At 39.8% G+C, this 24,401-nt stretch overlaps 1 protein-coding gene across 5 annotated transcripts in view; it reads left to right on the plus strand.

Moving 5' to 3' along the window:
- The window catches only part of EDC3 (enhancer of mRNA decapping 3), a 90,516-nt gene that overhangs the window by 13,217 nt on the left and 52,898 nt on the right, over positions 1-24,401 (plus strand). For all 5 annotated transcript variants that reach the window (XM_037047038.1, XM_037047033.1, XM_037047034.1 and 2 more), the window contains one exon: positions 20,584-20,765. In XM_037047038.1, coding sequence (XP_036902933.1) covers positions 20,602-20,765 — 164 coding nt within the window. In that variant the 5' untranslated portion in view covers positions 20,584-20,601. The remainder of the gene's footprint in view (positions 1-20,583; positions 20,766-24,401) is intronic.

The raw sequence follows: 24,401 nt of genomic DNA on the forward strand, positions 1-24,401 counted from the left end.
CATGGGGGCCATGCGAGAGGCAACCACACATTGATGTTTCTCTACCTCTCTGTCTCCCTCCCTTCCCCTCTCTAGAAAAAATAAGTAGAATCTTTTGGAAAATTCTACTCAGTTATTAACAATATAAATGTGAATGTACAACATCCATGTCTTGAAGATATATGTTGAATTAAGAAGTTAAAATCTTACACCTGATTAATTTCTGGTATTTAGAATTTTTTTATTCTGCATCTATCTAAAATAAGTATTAGAATAGAATCATGATGGGTATAAATGATAGGGGGGAAATTCATACTTTTGTGACATTAAGTAGACAAAAGCTGGTGAAGGAAGGAAAATAAGCCTGAAGTATGTATATTTTTTTACATTTACTATCATTAGTGTTGTGGAAATTGTGTTGTATGGGAAATTTACCTGATCTCTTAAATTCTTATAGATAATGTTGATAATTGTTAAAGTCAGTGATGGATATGCAATGATTCATTATGCTGTTCTACCTACACTCGTGTGCGTTTGAAATTTTCTGTTATGTCAGGATAGTTTTGTGATACTTGCTCAGTTAGATCACTAGAGAACCACCTGAGTTTGGCAAGACATACTCTTTTTATCTTAGGAACACTTTTTTGCTGCTTTGTATGCTTTTTTGTAATTTTTCCTTTTTTAGACCTTATATTTTATGTAGGTATAATTCTGAAGTTAATATTTGAAATAGCTTGAAATACTATTGCATGTATTTTTTTTTAATTTTTCATGGAAAACACTAAGCCAGAGTTTCCTTTTGTACTTAATATAGTATGTTACATATATACTCATCTGCTATTTCCTGACTTCCTCCTATGTGTAGGGCAGTATTAGATGTCATATATAGGATTTTGCATTGAGCATGCCTAAAGGATATTGTATTTTTAGAACCATTTCCCAGAAGAGCCAGGCATTTAGATATAAATATTTTGGTACTGTAGACCTTGAGTGGCATCTTTCATATTTATTATGTTTCATTCATTCATTCATTGAATAAATATTTTTTTAAAGATTTAATTTATTTTGGAGAGGGGAAGGGAGGAGAAAGAGAGGGAGAGAAACAGATGTGAGACAGAAACATCGATCAGTTGCCTCCTGTACGTGCCCCGGACGGGGACCAAATCCACACCCTAGGCATTTGTCCTGACTGGGAATTGAACTGGTGACCCTTCACTTCGCAGCATGACACCTAAACAGCTGAGCCATGTCATTCAGGGCTCATTGAATAAATATTTATTGCATTTGTCTTCTATTCTAAGCACTATTATTCTTTACTGAACAAGACGGTCAAGGTTTTTGTCTTCATGGAGCTTATGTTCTGGCGGGGTGGGCGGTGACACACAACATAAACATGTAAGATAATACAGTGATTTATTTTGAGATCATAGTAGTAGGTGAAATGGAGAGTGTTGGGGAATTGCCAGAGAAGGTTGGGTAGCCATGCAAGGCCTCTTTGGGGTGGTTACATTTTAGAACTAGCCATTCACAGAGCTGTGGAGAGAGAGTTCTGAGAATACTTGATGCAAAGTACTGGAGGGAAGGAACAAGCTTAACGTGTTTGAGGAGCAGTACTGGGAAGGGAGTGGTAAGAGGTGAAGCTGTGAGGTTAGCAGACATTAGATCATGTAGGATGATACTCCTTGGAAAGGAAGATGGACTTGATTAACAAGTACAATTTTTTGAGATTATTTATTTATTTAGAAAGGGGAAGGGAGGGAGAAAGAGAGGGGGAGAAGCATCAATGTGTGGTTGCCTCTCGCGCTCCCGCAACTGGGGACCTGGTCCGTAATCCAGGTATGTGCTCTAACTCGGAATTGAACCAGTGACTCTCTGGTTCACAGGCTGGCACTCAATCCACTGAGCTGCACCAGCCAGTGCCTGTTTTGTTAGATTCAGTTGTTATTAGTTGTGAATTTGTTGCTATTTTAATGTTCATAGTTTTGGGGGGGGTTGTTTTGTTTTGTTTTGTTTCTTAGAAACATCAATGTGTGATTGCCTGTCCACCTGGCCTACAACCTAGGCTTGTGCCCTGACTGGGAGTCAAACCAGTGACCCTTTGGTTCACAGGCTGGCGGTCAATCCACTGAGCCACACAAGCCAGGGCTCATACTTTTGATCTTCTTTTTCTTAAATAAGTCCCATTCACATTTCATGTAATAATGACTTGGTGATGATTAACTCCTTTAACTTGACCTTGTCTGGGAGGCACTTCATCTGCCTTTCCATTCTAAATGATAGCTTTGCTGGATAGAGTAATGTAGATTGTAGGTCCTTGCTTTTCATCACTTTGAATAGTTCTTGCCAGTCCCCTCTTGCCTGAAAAGTTCCTTTTGAGATATCAGCTGACAGTCTTGTGGGAACTCCTTTATAGGTAACTGTTTGCTTTTCTCTTGCTGCTTTTAAGATTCTCTCTTTACCTTAAACCTTTAGCATTTTAATTATGATGTGTCTTGGTATGGTCCCCTTTGGGTTCAACTTGTTTGGGGCTCTCTGTTCTTCTTGGACTTGTATGTCTATTTCCTTCACCAAATAAGGGAAGTTTTTTCTTTTTTTTTTATTTCTTTTTTTTTTTTTATTTTTAGAGAGAGGGGGAGGGAAGGAGAAAAAGAGGGAGAGAAACATCAATGTGTGATTGCCTCTCACATGGCCACCACTGGGGACCTGACCTGCAACCCAGGCATATGCCCTGACTAGGAATCGAACCATGACCCTTTGGTTCACAGCCCGTGCTCAATCCACTGAGCTACACCAACCAGGGCTCATTATTTTTTTCAAATAAGTTTTCAACTTCTTGCTCTTTCTCTTCTCCTTGCAGCGGCCCTGATTCAGATCTTGTTACATTTGGAGATGTCCCAGAGGCTTCTTAATCTATGCTTGTTTTTTTTTTTTAATTATTTTCTTTTCTTGCTGTTCTGATGGAATGCTTTTTTTCTTCCTTGTGTTTCAAATCGTTGATTTGATTCTTGGCTTCATCCCCTTCACTTAATGTAACCTTCATTTCTGCCTGGGTCTTTTTAATGCTGTTGCAGTACTTGCAGTTCTGTGAGCATCCCAATACCAATGTTTTGAACTCTGCATATTATAGGTTGGCTATCTCCATTTAGTTTAATTCTTTTTCTGGAGTTTTGTTCAGTTCTCCATTTGGACCGTATTTCTTCATCTCCTCAATTTGGCACCACCCCCCCTCGTTTCTGTGTATTAAGTAGAGCTGCTTTGACTCCCTGTCTTAGTAGCATGGCCTGTTGTAGAAAAGGCACCTGTAAGTTTTGGGGGTGGAGAGTTAGGTAATCACCAGGATGGGGCAACCCATTCCATTGCTTTGTGGCTGTGTGTGAGGGGAGGTGCCTATAGAGGACAGTGCCACTGCCTGGCTTCTGGAGTTTTGTCCAGGCGGAAGCTCTCTCCCAGCACTCATCCTGTTTCTGGTCACTTCACTTTCTCCCTATTTGCCACTTGTGTCCTTCCAGCTGTTGCCCTGCTGCTGAATCCCAAATAGGGTTGGTCTGTGTAAGTTGTAAGTTTTTCTGGCCCTTTAAAAGGAGTCTCCTGATAATCTGGCAGTTTCTTTCCCCACCCCAGTCCTCACTGGTTATTATAGCCAGAAGTTACAGGGGTTTATCTTCCTGGCTCTGGAACCCTGGGCTGCTATGTAGTCTGGTTTGGGTCTGGGACCCCTCACTCCTGAGGTATCTCTCCCAATTTTTATCCGCCACGCATGAATGTGGGACCACCTGTTTCACCACCTCTCCACGCCACCCAGCTCCATGCCTCTCCACCTCTCTGTATCGCTGCTTCTCTACCCATCTGGATGAATGTGGCTTCTTTAAATCCTTGGTTGTCAAACAGCTTGATTTTCTGAGGGTTCTGGGTGATGTTTGTTTTGTAGTCTGGTTGTAGTTTTTTCTGTAGTTGTGCAAGGAGGTGAAATGTGTTTACTTGTGCCCCCATCTTGACTGAACTCCATAGTGGTGGTTTAGATTAGGAAGGTGGTAGTGGAGGTGGAAGAAACGGACATATTTTTGAGGTGGCGACAATAAAATCTGCTGCTAGATTGAATGTATGGGATGAAGGACAAGAAGGAATCAAGGATGACTCTTTTTTTATTTTTAGCCTGAAAATCTAGGTGGATGTTGGTGTCATTTATTGAAATGAGAAAGGCTTGGGAAGGGACAAATGGGAGTGTTGAGCAGGTGGTTGGAGAAATCAAGATTTCTCTTTTGGACATTTATGAAGGGCCTAATCATAGACATTTTGGTAGAAAGTGTTCAGTGTGTGAGTTTTTATCTTATGTTTTGTGGAAAACTTTTCTAGGAAATGAATTGTTTCTTATATTGGAGGAATGGGTAAATATTCTGTGGCATTATATAGTTATGTTGGCTACATACTTTCCTCCTTTTTATAATTTATGTACAATAAAATTCACAGATGTCATGCGCCAATTGAGTTTTGATAAAGTGTACATTCTTGTACCTACTGCATCAGTAAAAATACAGAACATTTCGTGACAACAGAAGCTCCTGTGTCCCTTTTTTGGCAGTTTTCCACACTAGAGGCGATTACTTCAGTTTTCCTCACTGTAAAGTGATTTTGATTCTTGTAGTAATTTTATGAACAACTCATGTAAGATGTACTCATCTGTGTTGCTTCTTTCCCCCAGTTTTTCAGAGTCCTCTATGTTGTATCACAAGTAGTTTGTACCATCAGTCACAGCACCATCTCCACACACTGCACAAATCTTTTTTTGAGGTTCAGTTGCATTTTTACCTTTCTTGAAATAATAAAGCATAATATGCCAAATATGTTGCTTATTTTCTTCCACCTTGTATATTAAAATTGCTACACAAACATTTGCTAATTTTCATGTGTTTTTTTTAAATGCACACTGATATGACAGCTATTACAGTACAACCTAACAGAATTATTTTGAATGAAGTTAAAGACAAGCACTACCAGAGCCATCTTATGGGAAACCGAATGAACTTTTTGACCACCCCAATATTGTGTAATTTATCTCGTCTCCTTGTTTCCATTTTTTGGCCATCATAGGTAAAGCTACTACAGGGATGGGCAAAAGTAGTTGTAAAAGACTTCCGCCAAGATGGAGGCATAGGTGGAAACACTGTGCCTTCTCCCACAACCAAGTTTAAATGCAACAAAAGTTTTGGAGAACTAAGACACACCCAGAGACCAGAAAACGGAATTATACGGAAGTCCGACAGCTACGAACTGTTAAACGAGGACGTCACGAACAGCCAAAAGATGGTGCAAGAAGAACTCAAAGTCCCAGAGCCAATAACTCTAAGCGACCCACAGATTGCCAGCCTCTCAGAAGCCCAATTTAAGACACTATCTATCAGGATGCTCACAGAATTGGTAGAGTACAGTCACAAATTAGAAGAACATATGAAGGCTAAACTAATTGAAATGAAGGGAGATGTCCAGGAAACCAATAGTGATGGAAAGGAAACTGGGACTCAAATCAATGGAGTGGACCAGAAGGAAGAACGAAACATCCGACCAGAAAGGAATGAAGAAACGAGAATTCAAAAAAATGAGGAGAGGCTTAGGAACCTCCAGGACATCTTTAAACATTCCAACATCCGGATTATAGGGGTACCAGAAGGGGGAAAGAAACAGCCACGAGTGGAAAACTTATTTGAACAAATAATAAAGGAGAACTTCCCCAGTCTGGCAAAGGAAATAGACTTCCAGGAAATCCAGGAAGCTCAGAGAGTCCCAAAGAAGTTGGACCCAAGAAGGAACACACCAAGGCACATCATAATTACATTAGCCAAGACTAAAATGAAGGAGAGAATCCTAGAAGCAGCAAGGGATAAGGGGACAGTCACCTACAAAGGAGTACCCATCAGACTGTCAGCGGATTTCTCAAAAGAGACCTTACAGGCAAGAAGGGGCTGGAAAGAAGTATTCCAAGTCATGAAATCCAAAGACCTACAGCCAAGATTGCTTTATCCAGCAAAACTTTCATTTAGAATGGAAGGACAGATAAAGTGCTTCTCAGATAAGGTCAAGTTCAAGGAGTTCATCATCACCAAGCCCTTATTATATGAAATGCTAAAGGGACTTATATAAGAAAAAGAAGATGAAAAATATGAACAGTGAAAGGACAGCAAACACACAGTTATTAACAACCACACCTAAAACAAAAGCAAACCAAGAGGACAGCTAGATCAGGAGTGGAACCATAGAAATGAAGAACACATGGAGGGTTAGAAACAGGGGGGTGGGAGGAGGAGAAGGGGGGAGAAGGCACAGAAAATAGCATAGATGGTAGGTAGAAAATAGATAGGGGGGAGGGCGAGAATAGTGGGGGAAATATAGAATCTAAAGAACTTGAGACACGTGGTTATAAACCAAGGGGGGGGAGAATAGTGGGGGAGGGAGTGTGCGGGCGGAGGGGAATGAAGGGGGGAATAGAACAACTGTAATGGTATAATCAATAAAATATATTTAAAAAAGTAGTTGTAAGAACACGAAACAGTTTATTCTTGTATCAGTTATTATGTATATATATTGTTTACATTTTTATACATAATTATGTAAATGTATTATTTACTTGTATTACAACTGTAAACCTTCTTTTGCCCACCCCTCTATGTACATTCATGCACAAGTATTTTTATGAATATGTGTTTTCATTTCTCTTGGGTAAAGCCCAGGAATGAAATTTTGGGTCATAGGTATATGTTTAATAATATAAGAAACAGCCAGATCGTTTTCCAAAGTGGTTGTATAATTTTTACCTTGTCAGCAATGTAAGGAAGTCCCGGTTGCTCCACAGCGTCACATACACTTGGTGTTACCTGCCCGTCCTTTTCACTTTAAGCTATTGTAGTGGCTGTAAAGTGGCATCTTACAGTGTTTTTTTCCTCCAGAGTTGAGCATTTTTTAAAAATCATGGTAAAATATACATAAAACATTAAACATTTTAAACATTTAACTTATAATTCAGGGCATTGAGTGCGCTTACATTGTGCGACCATCACCACCACGCATTTGCCATTTGAGAACTTTTTTGTTGTCCCAATCTGAAACTCTGTCCCCGTTAAAACAGTAGCTGCCCCCCAGGCCCTGGCAGCCACCGTTCTGTTCCCCGTATTTCTCAGTGGGACCACTCTAGGAAACTCCTGTAAGTGAAATCGTACTCAGTTTGTCCTTTGTGTCTGGCTGACTTCACTGAGCAGAAAGTCTTCAGGGTTTATTATCTATGTTGTGACATACATCAGAACTACCTTTTAAGACCGAATGATATTATTTCATTTTATTTATATATATATATATATATATATATATATATATATATATGCCCCTTTTATATACAAATAATGCCCCTTTTTTATTAAGGCACAAATAATGCCCCTTTTTTTTATTAAAACCATAAGCATATAATTTTGTAACAACAATACCACACTCAAGCATACCATATAACATTTTAGGTGAGATGTTCAAACTGAAACTATAAATTATTATGCCCCTACCAACTGCACTCAAGCAGGCATTACTTCTGCCTGACCCTGTGTGTGCGTATGCACACACACACACACACCACATTTCGTTTATCCAAATATCAGTCATTTCTGATATTTTGATTTGCATTTACTTGATAATTATGTTTAACAGTTTTTTGTATTTTAATTGGCCATTCATATAACTTTTTTGCCCACTTTTAAAAATGTTATTTTCTGTCCTGTCTGGTGTGGCTCAGTTGGGCATCATCCTGCAAACCAAAAGGCTGCAGTTTCAATTCTTGGTCAGGGCACAAGCTTGGGTTGTGTGTTTGGTGCCCAGTTGGGGAGTGTACAAGGGGCAACCGATTGATGTTTCTCACATCAATGTTTCTTTCCCTTTCTATAACATCAATAATAGAAAATAAATGTTTTCTTTTTGCTGATCTGTAAGCTTTCCTTGTATAGTCTAGATACAAGTTGTCTATTGGGTATTTGTATTGTGAATACTTTCTCTGTGACTATGGCTTACCTTTTCTTTCTCTCGTTATTTTGGAGTGATAATAATAGAAGAACAGGTTCATCTTTTTGCCATCATAAATCTGAAAGTTTGTTTTTGTACATTAAATCTATTGTGAGATTGGTGTAATAGAGTCATATAGGTTTAAGTGTACATCTCTGTCATACATGTTCTGTGTATTGCATGTGTGCCTACCACCCACAGTCATCTGCTGTTAACCATATAATTGGTCCCCTTTACTGTCCCTCATCCCCTTCCCTGTGGTGACCACCATACTGTTTTCTGTCTTCGTCTATGAGTTTCAGTTTTATATACCACATATAAGTGAAATCATATGGTTCTTAACTTTTTCTGACTAACTTATTTCTCTTAGCATAATATTCTCAAGGTCCATTCATGTCACAAATGGCAGTATTTCATCTTTTTAAAAATATATTTTATTGATTATACCATTGCAATTGTTCTATTCCCCCCTTCATTCCCCTCTACCCTGCACACCCCTCCCCCACCATTCCCCCCTTTAGTTTATGACCACATGTCTCAACTTCTTTAGATTCTATATTTCCTCTACTATTCTTGCCCTCCCCCTGTCTATTTTTTACCTACTGTCTATGCTCTTTTCTGTACCTTTCCCCCCCTTCTCCTCCTCCCACTCCCCTGTTGCTAACTCTCCATGTGATCTCCATTTCTATGGTTATGCTTCTGATCTAGCTGTCCTTTTGGTTTGCTTTTGTTTTAGGTGTGGTTGTTAATAACTGTGAGTTTGCTGTCCTTTCACTGTTCATATTTTTCATCTTCTTTTTCTTAGATAAGTCCCTTTAACATTTCATATAATAAGGGCTTGGTGATAATGAACTCCTTCAACTTGACCTTATCTGAGAAGCACTTTATCTGCCCTTCCATTCTAAATGAAAGCTTTTCTGGATAAAGCAATCTTGGCTGTAGGTCTTTGGATTTCATGACTTGGAATACTTCTTTCCAGCCTCTTCTTGCCTGTAAGGTCTCTTTTGAGAAATCTGCTGACAGTCTGATGGGAACTCCTTTGTAGGTGACTGTCCCCTTATCTTTGCTGCTTCTAGGATTCTCTCCTTCATTTTCATCTTGGCTAATGTAATTATGATGTGCCTTGGTGTGTTCCTTCTTGGGTCCAACTTCTTTGGGACTCTCTGACCTTCCTGGATTTCTTTGAAGTCTATTTCCTTTGCCAAACTGGGGAAGTTCTCCTTTATTATTTGTTCAAATAAGTTTTTCACTCATGGCTGTTCCTTTCCCCCCTCTGGTACCCCTATAATTCGGATGTTGGAGTGTTTAAAGATGTCCTGGAGGTTCCTAAGCCTCTCCTCATTTTTTTTGAATTCTCGTTTCTTCATTCCTTTCTGGTCGGATGTTTTGTTCTTCCTTCTGGTCCACTCCATTGATTTGAGTCCCAGTTTCCATTCCATCACTATTGGTTTCCTGTGTATTTTCCTTCATTTCAATTAGTTTAGCCTTCATATGTTCCTCTAATTTGTGATGAAAATCAACCAGTTCTGTGAGCATCCTGATCACCAGCATTTTGAACTGTGCATCTGAGAGATTTGTTATTTCTTTTATTTTTTATTTTTTTAAAGATTTTATTTATCTTTAGAGGGGAAGGGAAGGAGAGAGGGAGAGAAATATCAAGTATGGTTGCCTCTCGTCCCCTCCTGGGAACTGGCCTGCAACCCAGGCATGTACCCTGACTGGGAATCGAACTGCCATTGTGTGGTTCATAGGCTTTTTTCGCTTAAGAGTTATCGGCTCTGGCACTTTGAGTTCTTGAGCCATATTTTGGCCTGTTCATGCCTGTTATGTAGGAGGAGCGGAGCCCTAGGTGTTCACCAGGGCGGGGCAACTCAGTTACTGGGTCGTGATACTGTATGTGGGAGTGGGGTCAAAGGGGAGCAATGGCCGTCCCCTCTGCTGCCTCCCGCTGCCGAGGCTGCGCTGTCCATCCCACTGCACGTGAATGTGGGACCACAGTCAGCCCGCCGCCTTGTGCACTCACTGGGTTCGCCCGCTGGGGCCTGCTCGGTCTGTCTCACTGCTCACTGCTCACTTCTCTGCTGGTGTATCTCCGTGCGAATGTGTGACCGCAGTCAGCCTGTCCCGCACCCTCACTGGGTCCTAGATGCTACCCTGCCTGCCTATGCACCTGGGTCTGGGGATCTTTCTTTACCGACCCTGCTCCGCTGCTGACTCTGCCCCTCTTACCAGGCCCGGTTGAACGGTTCGTTGTTGTTGGACTTCCGTATAGTTCAATTTTCTATTCTTTGGCTGCGTCTTTGTTTACTAAACCTTTGTTGTATTCAAACTTGGTTGCGGGAGAAGGCACAATGTTTCCACCTATGCCTCCATCTTGGCGGAAGTCTAGTATTTCATCTTTTCTTATGTCTGAATAGTAAAGTGTTCCATAGTGTATATGTACCACATCTTTTTTATCTAGTCCTCAGTTGAAGGACTCTTTGCTTCTCTTCATGTCTTGGCCACCATGAATAAAGCTGCAGTGAACCTGAGGGTGCATGTACCTTTGCAAATAAATGTTTTCGAGTTTTTTGGGGGGTAGATACTCAGAAGAGGGATTGCTGGGTCATATAGTTACTCTATTTTTTAAAAGATTTCATTTATTTTTAGAGAGAAAGAAGGTTGGGGAGGGAGAGAAATATTGATGTGCAAGAGAAACATCAGTTGGTTGCCTCTCACTTATACCCTGACCAGGGAGTGAACCTGCAACCTAGCCATGTGCTCTGACCAGGAATTGAACCACTGATCTTTTACTTTAAGGATGACACCCAACAAACTGAGCCACTTTGGTCAGTGCTGTAAATCTATTCTTAATTTTTTTGAGGAACCACCATACTGTTTTCCATAGTGGCTGTACCAGTTTGCATTTCCCACCAGCAGTGAATGGGGGTTCCTTTTTCTCTATAACCTCCTTAACACTTGTGATTACCTGTCTTATTGATAATGGTTGTGAGGTGATATCTCATTGTGGTTTTGATTTGCATTTCCCTAATAGCTTGTGAATTTGAAATCTTTTTATATATCTGATGCCCACGTGTATGTCTTCTTGGAAGAAGTGTCTGTTCAGGTCCTTTGCCCATTTTTAATTAAATCGTGTGTTTGTTCAGTGTTGAGTTGTATGAGTTCTTTATATATTTTGGATATTAACCCCTTATCTAAGCTGTTGTTTGCAAATAATGTTTCCCATTTTTTTGGTTGCCTTTTTGTTTTATTGTCAGTTTCTTTTGCTGTGCAGGAGCTTTTTAGTTTGATGTAATCACGTTCATTTATTTTTGCCTTTGGGGTCAAATTTATAAAATCTTCTCTATGACCCAGGTCCATAAATTAAGTACTTATGTCATCTTCTATGTAATTTATTGTTTCAGATCTTACATTTAGGTATTTGATCCATTTTGAATTAATTTTTGTATATGGGGACAAACTGTAGTCTAGTTTCGTTCTTTTGCCTATTCTCCCAGAACCATTTATTGAAGAGGGTTTATTTTCTCCATTGTGTGTTTTTGGCTCCTTTACAAAAGATTGTTTGCCCATATACTTGTGGTTTTATTTCTAGGCTTTCATTTCCCTTCCACTGGACTGTCCTTCTGCCAATACCAGGCTCTTTTGATTATCATACCTCTGTAATATAATTTGAGGTCAGGTAGAGTGATGCCTCCTGCTTTGTTCTTTTTTCTGAGGATTGCTTTGGCTCTTTGGGGTCTTGCGGTTCTATACAAATCTGGCAGATTTTTGTTCTGTTTCTTTAAAAAATGGTATTGGACCCTGGCTGGTGTAGCTCAGTGGATTGAGCATGGGCTGTGAATCAAAGAGTTGCTGGTTTGATTCCTGGTCAGGGTACATGCCTAGGTTGTGGGCCAGGTCCCCAGTGGGGGTCATGTGAGAGGTAGCCACACAGTGATGTTTCTCTCCCTCTCTTTCTCCCTCCCTTCCCCTGTCACTAAGAATAAATAAATAAAATATTTTTAAAATAAATAAGTGAAAAATTATATTGGGATTTTGATGTGGATTGTAATACATATGTATCTTTTCATTTCATTGTGCCTTTTTCAATCTCTTTTAATAATGCTTTGTAGTTTTCAGTATATAGGTCCTTCACATTCTTTGTTAAGCTTATTCCTAGGTGTTTTATTCTTTTGGTTGCAATTGAAAAAGGAAGTTTTTTCATTTATTTTTTTTTAAGATTTTATTTATTTTTAGAGAGGAAGGGAAGGAGAAAAGGAGAGAAATATCAATGTATGGTTGCCCCTCGTGTTCTCCTGCTGGGAACTGGCCTGCAACCCAGGCATGTGCCCTGACTGTTCATTTCTTTTTCTGAAATTTCATTCTTAGTATATAGGAAAGCAGTGGATTTTTGTACATTGATTCTGTATTCTGCAACTTGACTGTATTTGTTTATTGTTTCTAATAGATTATGGATAAAGTCTTTAGGGTTTTCTATATACAGAATTGTGCCATCTACAAAGAATGAGACTTTAACTTCTTATTCTCAATTTGGATGCCTTTTATTTCTTTCTCTTGCCTGACTGCTGTGGCTAGGACTTCCAGAACTATCTTGAATAACAGTGGTGAGAGTGGACAGATTTGTCTTGTTCCATATTTTAGGGGAAAAGTTTTCAGTTTTTCATCATTGAGTGTGATACTGGCCAGGGCTTTGCTATATATGGCCTTTATTATGTTGAGATACTTTCCTTCTATACCAATTTTCTTATTTTTCTATACCCACTGAGTGTTTTCATCATAAATGGATGTTGTATTTTATCAAATGCTTTTCTGCATCATTGGTAAGATGATAAGAATTTATCCTTTGTTTTGTTAAATGTTGTGTGTGGCATTGATCAATTTGTCTATGTTGAACCATCCTTGTGTTCCTGGAATGAACCCCATTTGATTGTGATGTATTATTTTTTTAATGTATTCGATTTGCTTAGGATTTTTGCACCCATATTCATCAGAAATACTGGACTGCAGGGGTTTTTTGTGTGTGTGTATTGTCCTTGCCAGGTTTTAGTTCCAGGGTTATATTGGCTTCATAAAATATGTTAGGAATTATTGCCTCTTCGTCAGTTTTTTGGAAGGGTTTAGGAAGGATAGATGTCAAACCTTCTTTGAATGTTTTGTAGAATTCACTGGTGATGCCAGCTGGTCCTGGACTTTGTTAGGGGCAGTAGTTTGATGGTTGTTTCAATTTTCTCACTGTTTATGGGTCTATTTAGATTTTTCATTTCTTCTTGATTCAGTCTAGGAAGGTTATGTATTTCTAGCATGAAAGTTTTCTTGAAGTGCTTTGCTGCCTGGAGGTAGCCTCCAGTGGAGTGATTTGGGGAATGGGCAAGATTATGTGGAACTCCTTTTTTTTTTTTTTTTAAGATTTTTATTTATTTATCTTTAGAGGGGAAGAGAAGGAGAGAGGGAGAGAAACAACAATGTGTGGTTGCCTTTTGTGCGTCCCCTGCTGGGAACTGGCCTGCAGGGAACTGGGCTGCAACCCAGGCGTGTGCCCTGACTGGGAATCGAACCGCGATCGTCTGGTTCGCAGGCCCGCGCTCAAACCACTGAGCTACACCAGCCAGGGCCTATGTGGAACTCCTTTTAAGCTATTTTATTACAGTATCATTATTTTGAATGTTCAACTCTCTAAACCTACTCTGAGAATGATTTGGTTTGGAAAGAGTTTTCTGCTCTGGTGCATTGTAATCCGATAAAAAGGTGATTTTTACCTTGGAACTGATTGAAACTCTTTTCTAAGAAAATAATTTAAGACAAGCACTAAATGAAATTGGTCATTGCTGTGTTAATTATAATTGTGAGAAATGGAATTATCTGGATGTCCAATGAGAAGAAAACTGTTGTATATGTATGCAATGGAATAGTATATACGACAAAGAAAATATACCTTTGCGCTAAGAAGCTGACTTTAAGCTCTGGTTACAAGAGCGTAAAATATTGAGTATAATCTCTGGGTTGCAAATACCCCATCTGTAAAATGGGATGGTTAAGTAGCTGCCTCATAGGGTTTTCATGAGGTTGGAAAGAAAGAATGCCCCTGAAGTTTTAGTTCATGCCTGAAAAAGTAAGTGTGCAATAAATACTAGCTGCTTCTGCTCTTACACAGTTTGGTGGTATATGTATAACAACTATGGAATTACTTGTTCCACTCATCTCTGATTTTCTTTCTTTTTTAAGATTTTATTTATTTTTAGAGACAGAGGGAAGGGAGGGAGAAAGAGGGAGTGAAACATCAATGTGTGGTTGCCTCTTGTATGCCCACTTCTGGGTCCCTGGCCCATACCCACTCATGTGCCCTGACTGGGTATCGAACCAGTGAACTTTCGATTCAAAGGCCTGCACTCAATCCATTGAGCTACACCAGCCAGGGCTCATCACTTATTTTCTTGAAAGTGATTTTCCTCCTTTCTGTTACCAAATTCAAACCACCACGGGTCTTGAATCCATTAACTTTGTCCCATCTCCATCGATGTGGCCTGTTTTAGCTTACCATCACCTCTCAGATGGACTGCTCTAGTTGCCTCCCAGGTAGCCTCACGGCCATATGGTTTGCACCTCTTCCAGTTTGTATTCTATAATGGTGACTTTTGATAAGCACAAGTTTTTTAATTTTTTGTGAAATCTGTTTTAGCTTTCATGTTTTGGTGGTTTATTTCAAATTAATTTTTGTATCTAGTGTGGGATAGGAATGGGTTATTTTTTTCTCACACTCAGTTGTTCTAACATCATTTATTGAAAAAAATTTGATTTCTCCATTGATTTATCTTGGTACCTTGATCAAAAGTCACTTGACTCTACGTGTTTGGATTTGTTTCTGGACTCTATTCTGTTCCATTGTCTGTCTATCCTTGCAAAACCATCACACTGATTTCTGTAGTTTTATAGTAAATCTTGTCATAAGGTAGTAAAATATCTAACTCTGCTTTTCTTTTAAATAATTGTTTTGGCTTTTCTATTTTGCCTTTCCACGTACATTTTAGAACCAGTTTTTCAGTTTTTCCAAAAAGGCCAGCTGGGATTTTTACTGATATATGTATTTGATCTATAGATCAATTTGGGAAGAATTGACAACATTAAGCTTTTCAATCCATGAATATGGTAAATCTCTCCATTTATTTAGATATTTAAATTTTTTCAACAGTCTAGTAGAGATCTTGCACAGTTTTCATTAGGTTTATTCCTAAGTATTTTATGTTTTTAATACCATTATAAGTAGTATTTTAAAATTTTATTTTCAGTTGTTTGTTGCTATTCTGTAGGATACAATCGTCTGTTTTATGTTGAGCACGTATCCTATGGCTTTGCTTAAAGTCACTTATTCTAGCAGGATTTTTTTGGTGGGGTACATTCCTTAGGGTTTTCTACATACACACAATAGTTTACAAATAAGGACAGTTTTACCTCTTCCTTTCCAGTATTTATGCTTTTTAGTTCTTATTTTATTGCACTGGTACATTCTTTGAGGTGAATAGAAGTGCATGAAATGGAGGTGAATGAAATGGAGGAGTTCAAACCAGCACTGCAAGAGATGCTAAATGGTCTGCTTTAAGAAAAAGAGTGAAAGAGAGAGGAACACAGATACAAAGTGGGTAAAATGGCAATGCATAAATACCTATCAATAATAACCTTAAATGTAAATGGATCAAATGCTCCAACCAAAAGATATAGAATAGCTGAATGGATAAGAAATTATAACCCACACATATGCTGCCTACAAGAGACCCACTTCAGAAGAAAAGACCTACACAGACTGAAAGTGAAGGGCTGGAAACAAATATCCCAAGCAAATGGACAGGGGGAAAAAAGCCAGAATAGCAAATTAGATTGCTACTCATTTCAGACAAAATAGATTTCAAAACAAAGGCCATAAAAAAAGACATGGAAGGACATTTCATAATACTGAAGGGAAGAATCCATTAAGAAGAAATAAGTATTTTAAACATATATGCACCCAACATAGGAGGACCCAAACATACAAGGAAAATCTTGGAGGACTTCAAGAAGATTATAGATAGCAACACGCTTATACTAGGGGATTTTAACACCCCACTGTCAACAAGGGATAGATCTCCCAAACAAAATATCAACAAGGATATTATGCAGCTGAATGACACATTAGATCAAGTGGGCTTAACTGATATATATAGAACCTTTCACCCCCAAAAAGCAAAATATACATTCTTTTTAAATGATTTAACTATTTTAGTTTCCTTACCTTTCCATATACATTTTAGAATAATCTTTGCAGTAACAAAACATCTTACTGGGACTTCGATAGGAATTGCGTTAATCCTGTATATTAATTTAGGGAGAATCAACATGTGTTGAGTCTTTCAATCCATGAGCATGGTATATCTCTCCATTTGTAACTTTGATTTTTTCGTAAGCATTGTATAGTTTCAGTATACAAATACTGTAAATGTTTTGTTAGATTCATACTTCCATTTCATTTTTTGAGCAATTGCACTTTAAATTTCAGTGTCCATTTTTTTATTATCAGTATATTAAAATAAGGTAGACTTTGCATGCCTGTCTTGTATCTGTGACTTTGCTGAATTCACTTATTAGTTCTCAGGGTTTATTTTGTAGATCCTTGGGATTGTCTCAGGTAATCATGTCATCTGTAACTAGGGACAGTTTTCTTTTTACTTTTCAAACTGTGTGCCTTTTATTTCCTTTGCTTGTCTTATAAGTTCCAGGGCTCTGTTGAACAATATTGGTGAGAGTAGACTTCCTTGTCTTGTTCTTGATCTTGGGGGGAAGCACTCAGGTTTTCACAATAAGTACGTACATACTGTTATCTGTAGGTTTTTCATAGAAGTCTTTATCAAATTGATAATATTGTTTTTCTGAGTTTTTAATCATTAATGGGTATTGAACTTAGATGCTTTTTCTACTTCAATTGCTGGATCATGTGATATTTTTCTTATATGGTAGATTGCACTGATTGGTTTTATAGTATTGAACCACCATTTCATTCTTTTTAAAAAATAAATTTTATTGATTATGCTGCTATAGTTGTCCCATTTTCCCCCCTTTATTCCCGTCCGCCGTGCACACCCCTTCCCACCTTCATTCCCCCCGCTATAGTTCATGTCCATGAGTTGTACATGTAAGTTCTTTAGCGTCTACATTTCCCATACTATTCTTAACCTCCCCCTGTCTATTTTCTACCTACCATCTATCCTTCGTATTCTCTGTACCCTTTCTCCCTCTCTTGACCTCCTACTCCTCTGCTGATAACCCTCCACATAATCTCCATTTCTGTGATTCTGTTTCTGTCCTAGTGGTTTGCCTAGTTTGTTTTGTTTGTTTTTAGGTTTGTTTTTTAATAGCTGTGAGTTTGTTGTCATTTTACTGTTTATATTTTATATCTTTTTCCTAGATAAGTCCCTTGAATATTTCATATAATAAGGGCTGGGTGGTGATGAACTCCTTTAACTTGACCTTATCTGGGAAGCACTTTATCTGCCCTTCCATTCTAAATGAAAGCTTTGCTGGATAGAGCAATCTTGGATGTAGGTCTTTGGATTTCATGACCTGGAACACTTCTTTCCAGCCCCTTCTTGCCTGTAAGGTCTCTTTCGAGAAATCAGATGACAGTCTGATGGGAACTCCTTTGTAGGTGACTGTCCCCTTATCTCTTGCTGCTTCTAGAATTCTCTCCTTCATTTTTATCTTGGGTAATGTAATTATGATGTGCCCTGGTGTATTCCTCCTTGGGTCCACCTTCTCTGGGACTCTGAGCTTCCTGGACTTCCTGGAAGTCTATTTCCTTTGCCAGATTGGGGAAGTTCTCCTTTATTATTTGTTCAGGTAAATTTTCCACTTGTTGCTCTTCCTCTTCCCCTTCTGGTACCCCTATAATTCGGATGTTGGAACGTGTAAAGATGTCCTGGAGGTTCCTAAGCCTCTCCTCATATTTTTGAATTCTTCTTTCTTCATGTTGTTCTGGTTGAATATTTCTTTCTTCCTTCTAGTCCACTCAATTGATTTTATTCCCAGTTTCCTTCCCATCACAATTGTTTCCCTGTGCATTTTTCTTCATTTCACTTAGTGTGGCCTTCATTTTTTTCATCTAATTTGTGACTAAAATCAACCAGTTCTGAGTGCATCCTGGTCACCAGTGTTTTGAACAGGCATCTGATAGGCTGGCTATCTCTAGGTCACTTAGAAGTATTGGCTCTGGGGCTTTGAGTTGTTCTTCTGCTTGAGCCATAATGTTTTGGTCTGTTGCATATGATGGGCGAAAGCTTAGGTGTTCACTGGTGGGAGTCAACCCAGTCGCTGGCTTGTGACTGGGTGCGGGGTCAGAGAGGGAGCGATGGCGTTTTTTCTGCTCTCTCGGATTTCGATTCCCTCTGCTACTTACCACTAGCAAGTTGGGCCCTTCTGGTGCTGCTTCCCAGGTGGGTGGGCTTGTATACATTCTAGGACCTTGTGGGTCTCTCCAGCAAACTCTCCTGTGAGGCTGGGAGCTCTCCCAGCACCTCAACCCCTGAAAGTTTTTGCAGTCGGTGCTTTTAGGCTTTATTTCTTGTCGCTGGGGCCTTGGAATGCGAGGTCTATGTCACTGTTCTTTTTTTTTTGCCTGGTTTATCTGTGCATGAATGTGTGACCATGGTCAGCCAGCCGCCTTGTGCCCTCATTGGGTCTGCCCTTTGCCACCCCACACCTGGGATCTGCTAACTGCTGCCTGCGCACCTGGCTTGGTCCGGCAGCCACTTTTTCCTATGGCGACCCCTCTCCACAGGCCCCATACTCTGCCCCTCTTACTGGTCTGGATGAATGGTTTGTTGTTGTCGGACTTCGGTACAATTTTTGAACTTCAGTTCAATTTTCTGTCTGTTTTGGTTGTGTTTTTGTTTCTAAATCTTTGTTGTCTTTAAACTTGGTAGTGCGAGGAGGTACAGTGTTTCCACCTACGCCTCCATCTTGGTGGGAAGTCCTCTTTTTAAAAAAATATATTTTATTTATTTACTTTTAGGGAAAGGGAAGGAGAAAGAGAGGGAGAGAAACATCAATGTGTGGTTGTCTCTTCTGTGCCCCCTACTAGGGACCCGACCTAGCCTGCAACCCAGGCATGTGCCAAGACTGGGAATTGAACTGGCAACCCTATGGTTGGCAGGCCAGTGCTCAATCCACTGAGCCACATCAGCTGGGCTCAGCTTTCCTAATACCACTTAAAGCTCTAGTTTTCCCTTTAAGCACTTTTTTAAGTTCCCACAAATGTTACAGTTTTCCTACCACTCAGTGTGAACTATTTTTTTAAAAATATTTTATTTATTTATTTTTAGAGGGGAGGGAAGGAGAAAGAGGGGGAGAGAAACATCAATCNAGAAAGAGACGGAGAGAAACATCAATGTGTGGTTGTCTCTTCTGTGCCCCCTACTAGGGACCCGACCTAGCCTGCAACCCAGGCATGTGCCAAGACTGGGAATTGAACTGGCAACCGTATGGTTGGCAGGCCAGTGCTCAATCCACTGAGCCACATCAGCTGGGCTCAGCTTTTCTAATACCACTTAAAGCTCTAGTTTTCCCTTTAAGCACTTTTTTAAGTTCCCACAAATGTTACAGTTTTCCTACCACTCAGTGTGAACTATTTTTTAAAAGATATTTTATTTATTTATTTTTAGAGGGGAGGGAAGGAGAAAGAGGGGGAGAGAAACATCAATCTTTGGTTGCCTTTTGTGTGTCCCGTACTGGGGACCTGGCCTGCAACCCAGGCATATGCCCTGACTGGGAATCGATCCAGTGACCCTTTGCTTCACAGGCCCGTGCTCAATTCACTGAGCTACACCAGCCAGGGCAGTGTGAACTATTTTTAACTTCCCCGGTTATTTAGAAATGTCTTGCTTAATTTCCAAATATTTTAGAATATTTGAGATATCTTATTATCAGTTTCAGATAGCATTTTGTTATGGACCAAGAGTATCCTCTGTCTGATTTCAGTCCTTTGGAATGAGCTTGTACTGGTTCAAGGCCCAGCATATGTTGGCCACCGTTCCAGGCGGACCTAAGAAGAGTGTACATTCTGTAATTGTTACATGCTGGATTCTTAATGCCTTCAGCCTGCTTTTAAAAAGATTCTGTCTAGAAGTTATGATTATCATCATGAGAGGGTTAGTCAGATATAAGCAACTCTGACATTACCAATATTATTTTTTATATATTATTTCTTCATAATACATTCTTTGAAATCATTCTGACAGCAGATATGTTAAAATAGAGCAGGTTGTAAACAGGTTATAGTTTGTGTGATTTGTTGTCTGTGTAAATACATATTTTTATCTGGTACATGTGCTTTAAAGCAATTGTAAGATCTTTGTATATATTAAATGATACTTTTATTAATATGCATACTCCTTCTGGAAAGAAGTTTTTTGTTTTATTGTATCAATTAATGATGTGACAGAATATGCATTATTAAGCAACATCTGATACAGAGTCTGAGATAATTTTTTACTGAATTTAATTAAAGATTCATCTCTTTCTCAAGGTATGTTGCCTGGTTTCTTCTCTCCACAGTGGTCGCACATCTGAAACATGGCTACAGATTGGCTGGGCAGTATTGTGTCCATCAACTGTGGGGACAGCTTGGGTGTCTATCAGGGAAGAGTGTCGGCAGTGGATCAGGTCAGCCAGACCATTTCTCTCACCCGGCCTTTCCACAATGGAGTGAAGTGCCTTGTGCCGGAAGTCACCTTCAGGTGAGTGTCTCGACTGATTCTTCCAAATCTAAATCTAATCTGGTGGTCAGTGGAGCTTGGACCGAAGCCAGAATGCTCATAGTGTGTCGTGTAGGACTGCTTTTCAGTAGTCTTCTTTTAGGAGGTAAGATTTTGCAGTATTGGATTGTGTAGTTAGCAGACTGTCATAATTAGCTTTCAGCTCATGGTTCAGGGTTTGTAAAACATTTTCTGATCTCTATCAAGTGTGGAATATTACATTATTTAATTGGGTCAAATTCAGAATTACCTCTTAGTTTTCTTTTATGGTTTTAGATTTTCTTTCTCAGTTTTACATCACTGTGCTTTCTTAACCTGAGGTTGTTCCTTATTTTCCCCTTCATCACTGTAGCTCTTCTTGTGGATCTGTATTACAGTTTATTTCCAGAAGCACACTGTAGCCAGTAGCTAAAGTCCTTAGTTACGGGAATGTATTTTTCTTAGCGTTTGCCAGCGTATCTGGAGTTCAGTTGTCTTCACGCCCCTCTTTTCACCAGTTTGGCCAGCTTATGTTAAAAAAAATAAAAGACTGTCGGGCAAGAGCTTCCTTGACTTTCTGAACAATACCTACACATAACCTTTTTTGTAGGTATATCCATTTTTATTTCTTACATCTTCTGAAGTTTCAGTAGAAGAAATACCCTTTGTGTTCAGGGCTTACTTTATCATGTATGCTTTATATGCTATTCTTTTCTATCTCCTTGGAGACCCTAACCATCTTTTTCATGTCTTTAGTTTCAACCATTATACTGTGTTTTCCTCTCCACATTCTAACATCCCCAGGCCTCCCCCTATAGTACAGGCATTCCCCCCACCCCGCATGCAACTTCCATTTGAATTACCATTTCCTTCTCTTTACACCCGCATTTCTTTTCAGACCAAAATGATCTGCCTTCATTTCCTTTGTGGCCTCATTCTCTAGTCCCTCCTTACCCGACTGTATCTTTTTTTCTAACTTTACCATTTTGCTTAGCTAGCTCTTGTCAAGGTTACAAATGGCCTAATTGCCAAATTCAGTGTCAGTGTCTCAATTATAATCTATTCAAATGCTCCCTAACTTTTTTAAAAAAATTCTCAGCTGAGAACATTGTCTTTTTAAATTGTTTTTAGAGAGAAAGGAAGGGGGCGGGGTGGGAGGAGAGAAACACGTCACTGTGAGAGAGAAACATTGATTGGCTGCCTTCTCCTAGAAGGGATCCAGCCTGTGTCCTTTCAGTCGCCAGGACAGCGCTCGGGCCAGCGGAGCCATGCCTGCCGGGACAAGTGCTCACTAACTTTTGAAAGTGTCCGCTTCGTTTAGTTTCTCCGTCATTCCTTTGGGTTTTCTTTCCATGTTTTCCTCCATTCCTTTATCTTTCTTTTTTCCAGATTCCTTTTCTTATACTCACTTTTTAAGATTGATTTCCTCAAATTTCTATCTTTGATTCTTTTCTCACCCTGTACTCCCTAGATGATCTCATGGATGCCTTCTGATACGTTCGGGAGACCCCAAGTCTTTTTTACTAGTAATATAACTATTTATTGAGTTCTTAATAACTAAATACTAGACTTAATGATTTGCATATATCATGTCATTTATCCCTATAAGACTATTTATAAACTGGCCTTTTTAAAAATAATATATTTTATTGATTATGCTATTTCAGTTGTCCCATTCCCCCCTTCATTCCCCTCCACCCTGCACACCCCCTCCAACCCACATTCCTCCCCTTTAGTTCATGTCCATGTATCATAAGTTCTTTAGGTTCTACATTTCCCATACTATTCTTGCCCTCCCCTGTCTATTTTCTACCTACCATCTGTGCTACTTAGTCTCTGTATCTTTCCCCCCTCTTTCCCCCTCCCTTGTTGATAACCCTCCATGTGATCTCTATTTCTCTGGTTCTGTTCCTGTTCTAGTTGTTTGCTTAGGTTGCTTTTGTTTTAGTTGTGGTTGTTAATACCTGTGAGTTTGCTGTCTTTTTACTGTTCATATTTTTAATCTTCTTTTTCTTAGATAAATTCCTTTAACATTTCATATAATAAGGGCTTGGTGATGATGAACTCCTTTAACTTGACCTTACCTGAGAAGTGCTTTATCTGTCCTTCCATTCTAAATGAAAGCTTTGCTGGATAGAGCAATTTTGGATGTAGGTCCTTGTCTTTCATGACTTGGAATACTTCTTTCCAGTCCCTTCTTGCCTGTAAGGTCTCTTTTGAGAAATCCGCTGACAGTCTGATGGGAACTCCTTTGTAGGTGACTGTCCCCTTATCTCCTGCTGCTTCTAGAATTCTCTCCTTCATTTTAATCTTGGCTAATGTAATTATTATATGCCTTGGTGTGTTCCTCCTTAGGTCCACCTTCTTTGAGACTCTGAGCTTCCTGGACTTCCTGGAAGTGTATTTTCTTTGCCAGATTGGGGAAGTTCTCCTTTATTATTTGTTCAAATAAGTTTTCCACTTGCTGCTCTTCCTCTTCCCCTTCTGGTACTCCTATAATTCGGATGTTGGAATGTTTAAAGATGTCCTGGAGGTTCCTAAGCCTCTCCTCATTTTTTTGTTTTCTTATTTCTTCATTCTTTTCTGTTTGGTTTTTCCTTTCTTCCTTCTGGTCCACTCCATTGATTTTATTCCCAGTTTTCTTTCTATCACTAAAAGTTCCCTGTGCATTTTCCTTCATTTCACTTAGTGTAGCCTTCATTTTTTTCATCTAATTTGTGACCAAAACCAACCAGTTCTATGAGCATTGTGATTACCAGTGTTTTGAACTGTGCATTTGATAGGTTAGCTATCTCTTGGTTGCTTAGTTTTATTATTTCTGGAGCTTTGATCTGTTCTTCTGTTTGAGCCTTTTTTTTTGTCCTGATGCGCCTGTTAGTATGAGGGGCAGAGCCTTAGGTGCTCACCAGGGCAGAGCAACCCAGTCACTTGGTTGTGATGCAGTATGTTCCGAGAGGGAACAGCAGCACTTGCTCCACTCACTGTAGGATTTCAGTCCCTTTCGCTGCCTCCCCCAAGCAAACTGGGCCCTTCTGGTGCTGATTCTTGGGTGGGTGGGCTTTTGTACATTCTAGGACCCTGTGGGTCTCTCCAGTGAACTCTCCTGTGAGGCTGGGAGTCTCTCCCAGTGCCTCCCCCTCCCCCACAGGTGTTTTCATTCAGAGGTTTGAAGCTTTTTTTTCTGGCACTGGGACCCTGGGTTGCTCGGTCTGTCTCGCTGTCTGTTTTTTGAATGTGTGACCATGGTCAGCCAGCAGCCTTGCACTTCACTGGGTCTGCTGATTTTCTCTCCGTGCCACGGTCTCCTAGCCCCACACCGCCTATGCGCCCAAGTCTGCCAGCCACCGCTTTTTCCTGCGTCTACCCGTCTCTGCTGGCCACCGACTCTGCCCCTCTTACTGGTCTGGATGAATGGTTGTCTGACTTTTGTACAGTTCAATTTTCTGTTTGTTCTGGTTGTGTTTTTGTTTCCAAATCTTTATTGTCCTTAATTTTGGTTGTACAAGGAGGCACAGTGTTTCCACCTATGCCTCCATCTTGGCCCTAGTGTCTCAGACTGCTGTCAAGGACACACTCGGACATCCTGGGGAGAGGAAGTGTATGAGGCCCACCAGGGGCAGTGGGCGGGGGAGAATGCCC

This window comes from Sturnira hondurensis, unplaced genomic scaffold (assembly GCF_014824575.4).
Source record: "Sturnira hondurensis isolate 20B ecotype Veracruz unplaced genomic scaffold, ASM1482457v3 Scaffold0005329, whole genome shotgun sequence".
NCBI lineage: Eukaryota > Metazoa > Chordata > Mammalia > Chiroptera > Phyllostomidae > Sturnira > Sturnira hondurensis.